General features: G+C 51.9%; 1 protein-coding gene across 1 annotated transcript; it reads right to left on the bottom strand.

The window, feature by feature from the left end:
* Nucleotides 4,464-6,865, bottom strand: LOC8083915 (vegetative cell wall protein gp1). The gene is made up of 2 exons (XM_021451541.1): nucleotides 6,763-6,865; nucleotides 4,464-5,296 (listed from the first exon to the last, which is right to left on the bottom strand). Exons 1-2 carry the CDS (start codon nucleotides 6,863-6,865, stop codon nucleotides 4,464-4,466), a joined length of 936 nt encoding a protein of 311 aa, XP_021307216.1.

Raw genomic sequence — 6,865 nt, 5'->3', positions numbered from 1 at the left:
TACATAAATTAAGGTGTGTGCGTTTGTGGCTTTGTCCGACTGTGCTACAAGAAGAAAATAAAAGCTGAGTAGCCTTCCGTTCGGGCGAAGGAAATCTTTTTTACCATGCATGTTTAGCATTGCTTATACATATAATACTCCTTTATGTATATATACTCAGGCAGGTTGCTGACTTTTCTTCTTACTATATAAACCATTTCGTATCATCATCCGCATCGGAGGGCCACACCACACCAAACCATGACGTGACGCAAGTTTGGCAGCGAAACGATGGACAGCAAGTCGCACATGCAATGCAATGCACGCTACGCGACGCTCATCGCTGTTCGTAGGGCAGTGTCATTTTTTAGACGCCGCAGTAATAAGGGAACATCTCCAACGGTTTGTCAATTGTAATTGCTATCTTTATTTTTTTGGCAAAACAAGAAAAATGATAGTCCAACAGTTTGCTAAAGCACTTGCCAAGTTTCGCTGGTTTGCCATACAGAGCTATATCACGCGCAAATTTGCGCGCTTCCTGCGAGTTGCCATGGCGCAGACGCATTCCGTCCTTCGCGCGTGACCCAGGAAAAGACGGCCGCCTCTCCTGCGCTCGTCTGGACAACTTGGATCAGACCTCTCCTGAAACGACCTAGATTTTTCCAAAAAGGGAAAAATCCACAGATTCGAATTATAATGTGATAATTCAAAAAATTGAACCATCTCATTATCATATATCAGTCGTTATCATAGTCATACATCGTGAGAAACAAAATTACAACACATTTACTTTACAACTCTTGGTCAACAAGCCTATTACATCGTTTTTCTAGCGGAAACACACACGGGTCTTTATCAGAGTCGATGTAGCGCGTCCGCGGTGAAGGCTCCTCCTTCACGGGAAATCATCAGAGTCGGCGTAGTTTATCAGTGGGCGTAGCCTTCATCTCCGAACCAAACTTGAGCGCAGGAACGAGACCACCTAATCCTTCTATTCTCCGTAGTCATCGTCATGGACCACGTTCAAAACCTGCTAAACAATTTTCAGTACGATTTGTACTGGCCACTGGCTCCCACCCTATGCTTTTGCGTAAGCTTTGTGGCAAGTGGAATGCAGAGGGTAGATCAAGAGGCCTATATATGGCTGTAGTTTTTCCTATGCAAGTTCATCAATATTTTATAATAATAATTCATCAAGTTTTAATCCCTCTCAACCACACATCCATCCATCCATCCATCCCATCACACACATCTCACCACACTCTCACTCTCTAGGCGGCAAGTACGACTCCCGCTCGTGCCTTGCCTCAACGGCCAACGCCGGATCCAACACAAAACCCAGGGGACGATAGAAAGGACTCCTCTCACTAGTCAAGTGAAGTTGTACTTAGGAAAGGTCCATAGCCGACGAATCGGCATATGTATCGATCGATCAACAAAACTCTGCAGAGGTTTGCACTAACCACAAGATCACCATCATCGACGAAGGCCCTCGTCTAGGCTGATTCCGGGCTGTCTTCCAACTAAACACGATGCCACCCTACCACTCAGAACTGGGACCATACCGGAGTACCACCGGTACGCTGAGACTGTGAGGCGTAGTACCGGGCCCCAAAGGTCACTACGCTGTCTTAGGAGGGTGTGGGTCCTCATGCCCGTACCTTCCTACACTATCCGCTAACAACCTAGTAGTAGTGGCACCACCCTAGCTGGTCGTACATCCGTCTCCTCCCCATAAGAGCGAGTGGGGTGCAAGGCTTCCTAAGACCCGGTCCACAGAACATATCAGTCCTTAGGGTGACCAAACAGGACATCTTCACGAGGGGCCAACCGATGCCCCGCTCGACGGGACATCCGATTACCCCGTGCTAAACAGCACCTCCCATACCGGCGCTTCGTCCCACGAAGACACTCCACTCCGGGACCTCTCCCTGTCACATGTACCCGCCACAGGTAACTCTCATAGAGAACGCCCAGGTAGCGTCCTCCGGCAAGACTTGTCCCAAGACTCGTCGTAGATCCTGCTCGGTCGACTCGACCCTCACCACACACCCAAGACACACGCCAAGATCTCCCCAATTCCATTACCATCTCATTATCCAGTTATCGGCACCTCGTGCCTTATCCACTCACATCCAAGCTCCCACATTGCATCACATCACAGATATAATGCGTAGCAGAAGCAGTAGCAAGTAGTATGCAGCTTCTAACCTAACATCGGGTGTGCAAGGGTTATAGGTTGCAACAAGGCAATGGATCACAAGCATTTCTATCATGCAACCTATCTCATTTCATTTGCATAAAAGTAAAGCACTAGCATCTATAATATTGCATGTCTAATAGGATTCTACGAGGTTGGGTGGGACGTGGCACCTGTTGAATGTCATTTCCAAGATCCTCAGTGCACTTGTAGTTGTACTCATCCAAGGTCTTTCTCCTATCTGCATGTCCTTCCTTCGACTGGTTCCGATTCGATCAACGCTAACTGAAGCAACTACCTCGAAAGCGACAAACAAGACGAAACAATCAAATCACTAGACCTAGAAAGATCGTGAAAAGAGGCGTCAAAACACCAAAGAACAACTACACTAAAAGAGCACCGAAAGGGTAACGACTTAGCCCTCTCGGTGGATGTCCGATCCCTGGGCTAAAAGAAACGGGAATGGTTGTTCACTAAGTACAAGCCAGAGTCTAGCCTAGCCGGTACTTCCCGGGTTAACTGAGTCAACCTGTACGGCTTTAATAAATGGCTTAGACTCTAACTCATTCTAAGCAAACACCATGGCTTACGGTCTTCCGATCCAAGTGTCATAGAGATCGACGAGAACCGAAAAGACTGCGAGCACGAGAAGTTTCGGTCTCTCTCAATCCATACGCCATTGTAGTTGGCAAGAGCTGAGAGAGGGTGGAACAAAGAGAGAAGAAAAGGGAGTGGTCTACTTCTTCCCATCCACTCGCCATGGTATGAGACGGGGAATCAGAAAGAGTGACACACAAGAATCACGAGTGCTCAAACTACTTGTAGGGTACCACGACCTAGGTACACTAAATGCACTAAGACATCCCTAGGGTTCTTAGCAGTGCGGTTGTCACCGCGAGAACCAAGGAAATGCTACGGTCGAATAGGTACAAGCATTCAAGAGTTTAAACACAAAGAACCAAAAAGGCGAGAAAATACACGGGTTTCACTTCCCGTTGATCCACTTGCCATAGCGACGGCGGGACTCGTAGAAATGGAATCAAAACACAAAACAATCCAAAAGGGCTCGATCCACATCTTACTGGATCGACGGGGATTGAGAACAAGAGAGAAGAGGAAGAACGGAGTCCACTTTCTTTCAACCAACTCGTCATGGAATGAACGACGGTTGGATAAAAGAGATACGACCCCACGATCTATTCCAACTTATAACACTTCACGACCTAGGTGCTTTTGAATCGGCACAAGGTCATTCCTATAGTTCCAGGCGATGCGGTTGTCATCGCGGGAACTAGGGGAAATGCCCGGGTCTAGGTGGCATAAGCATACGATACAGATAAGATAATCATGCGAGAAACAAGGTAAAGCCCGATGACCATGGCGAGGCGACTCGCGGCCATGAGCTCCACCTAACGAGTTGGCTTTCGTAAGTCCCACGATCATCGTCCGCTAGTCTCCCACTAAACTAGGTCACTAGTGGCTTGCTAGGTGCGGGTAGGAGGCGCACCGACAGCGAGTCCGTTGTGACCACGCCTGTGGGTCGAATAGGGTCGCTAACGATCATGGCACTAGAGAGTCGATTAAACACGAGAAAACAAGTTACGCTCGGCATCAAGATCACGGCGGGACAAACCCACGATCGAGATGATCAAACGCATTACCATTTTCCCGACCGGCTCGAAGGCTCGGTCCTCAGGCAAATAACAAAAAGAAGAACATCGACAACACGAGAGTAGGGACATGCTTGGCACTACGACCATAGCGAGACGAACTCGCGATCGCAACATTCAAACACGTCACTCTCTCAACCGGCTCGACGGCACGGTCCACAACGACAAGAACAAACACACAAAGAATCGCGACTCGACCAACGACAACACAAGGGACACGATGACAACTCGGAGTAGCACATTTCCATAGCGACCAAAAGAGATAGAGTAGACCGGCGCGAAGGCACGGCACAGGCAAAGATATAATAGAGACAGGTCATGCATTAAACGAGATCGGAGATGAATGATCAAGTACGAATGATAGATAACGAAATGATGTACAAAAGCAAAAGGGGTTTTTCGTCGGCGTCGACTAGGGTTCGACCTTGGTGATGGCAGGGCAGGCGAGGCTTGTCGCGGAGCGCCCGGGTGAACTTGGCTAGCTGCAGCGTGTCCTGATCCGCTATGGCGTGCTGATGGAGGTCAGAGTTGGGCATGGCAGCACGATCCAGGAGATGTCGCGGCTCTAGCAAAATGATACAGCGAAGCCACTGCTCCCCTGCAACAGTGAAGGTTCACGGCGCGAAGGCCGGTCTCAGATAGGAGCACATCGACAATGTGAAAAGGAAAAGCTTGGAGTTTCGGTTTCTCACCAGCGACAACAAGGAGCTCCGTGTGAGGTGGTACTGCTGCTGCGACGGTGGAGCAGGGCACCGCGGTGGCTTGGCGTCGCGGCTGAGGTACTCGGGCGCCGTGGTCGTGTCCGCAGCCGAGGACGGCTGGTACCGTTCGCGCGACCGGCTGTGGCTGTGGCCTGGCTCGACGGGGCACCAGGTGGCGTCGTGGCTCCGGGGCGAGCCGAGGTGCAGGTGCGCGGGGGCGAGGGCGCGAGCTCGACGTCGGGGTCGCAGGTGCGGCTCGGCGGTGCCCGACACGGCGAGGGCGCTGAGGGCGAGGCGCTCGGGGTCGCGGCGAGGCTCAGCGGTGCTCGTTGTGGTCGCGGTCGCCACGGCCGCGGCATGGACGGAGACGGAGGCGTCGCGGGTGACATCGCAGGGTGGACGCGGCCACGGCGAGGTCCAAGACGCGGGTGCGTCCCGCTGCTGCCCGCGGTGCTCAAAGACGGGGCTCGGTGAAGAGCTCGCGGGCGAGGGCGCACGGCGTCGGGGTCGCGGCGTGGTGCCGAGGACGGCGCGGCACGGTCGCGGTCGGGGCGCTCGGGCGCCGTGGTGGCGGGCGGCTTCGAGGTCGCCGGGCGAGGGTACGGAGCTCCTGCTCGACGGCGAGGGTCGCGGGGGCGACAAGCGGTGGCGCTCGGGCTTCTGCTCGCCGTGGGCGCGGCTGTTGGATGGAGGGGGCAGAGGAGGAGGGCGGCGCCGTGGGGGAAGAGCAGAAGGCGGCGTCGGCGCTTTATAGGTGGTGCGGCTAGGGTTCTAGGCGGTCTTGGCGTCCGTGCCATCCGATGTGACGGCTGGGTCACGCGGCGAACATCGGGCCGCGTGCAAGGAGGCGCTGGGCAGGGGTGCGACTCAGGGTGCTCTATAACGGCGGCGGCGGCGGCTCTGTCCAGGAGGCGAGGCGCGCGCGTAGGGTTCCAGGGGCGCGGGTGCGTGCGGCAGGGGGCAGGAGGGCGCGGGTGCGGGGGTACGGACGCCGAGGCAGGGTGCAGCTCTCCCCTTCAGTGCCAGCGGCGGCGGCGGGGTGATGGGGGCGCGCCTCTGCTTGCTAGGGTTGGGGACAGGACAGGCTCGCGGCTGGGCCTTGGCTGCTGGGCTTGGCAAGCCTCCTGCGCGAGTTGGGCCGAGCGGGGCGGATGGGCCAAGAGGCCAGGCCGGGTGGGTGGTGCAGGCCACGCAGGGGTGCTGGGCCAGGAGGAGAGGGTGGAGAGGAAAGGAAAGGAGAGAAGAAGAGAGATTTGGCCCAAGGAGAATAGAAAAGGGGAGGAGTTTTCTCTATTTGCTAAAATGATTGGGAGAGAAAGGAAAAAGAAATTGAGATGAGTTGTCACGAATTTAATATGATTTACCAGTGGAGATCTGAAATGAGATCAACGAGGAAGGCGGTTTGAGAAGGGAATTTGGAAAAGAGTTCAAAATGGATTAAAGGAGTTTGAGACGTACTCCAATGAAAAGATTGAGAAAGGATTTGCTTCGCCTTGAAGATAGGCTCAACAGAGATTCAGAAAGACTTGCTACGAATTTGTGCACTCCAACCCTAATTTAAGACTCAACTCGGAATCGACTCACGAACGAAAGCACTCGCCTACAAACAAATCTACATGTATGCCACGATTTGTTAGCGGGTTAGGATCGAGTTTAACCTAAAAACTATATGGTTCACACGATTACAGAAAAAATTTTAAAAAGTTCGTATTTTTGGTTTATGTAAAAACCCGGGATGTTACATCTCCTGCGCTCGCCATCCAAGAAATTGTACATCAATCAACCATCACCCAACTACTCCTTTGTTGTTTGCGCCTTTGGAAGCACAGATGTACAATATTGGTGTAGAGATCAGCATGATGTGGAGTCCAAGACATGTTGCTGTACCATCCAATTATTCATGTCAATGTTTCTCTGTCCCTGGAACTAAAATAATGCCCCTAGATACCAATTCACAAATCAGATTAAGATTTGAGTTGCGTGAAAAATTAAAGTTATTTTCATTTGAGTTGTTCACATATGCCCCTAAAAACAGTTGATCTCTTTGAAGTCGGTCCATTTTTCCTAATTTTGCCAATCTCAAATACCAAACTATTAGAGATACTAATTTTTTTCACTTGTCATATGTTTTAGTCAGTTGCCAAATCATAAGATTTGTCAAGTGTTTTTTACTAAATTGTTGGAGATCTCTAAGTTAAGACCCCGTTTATACCCCAGTATAGAGCTCCAGAATACTGCGGGACCCCGCTGCGCGCCGTTTTGCCGCCGATCGAGCTGCACGCGCCAGGTACACAGCAGCCAACAGGAGTATGCAT

Source organism: Sorghum bicolor, chromosome 1 (assembly GCF_000003195.3).
Source record: "Sorghum bicolor cultivar BTx623 chromosome 1, Sorghum_bicolor_NCBIv3, whole genome shotgun sequence".
Lineage (NCBI taxonomy): Eukaryota > Viridiplantae > Streptophyta > Magnoliopsida > Poales > Poaceae > Sorghum > Sorghum bicolor.
Note: the sequence above shows the minus strand (reverse complement) of the source record. Positions and strands in the feature narration are given on the sequence as shown.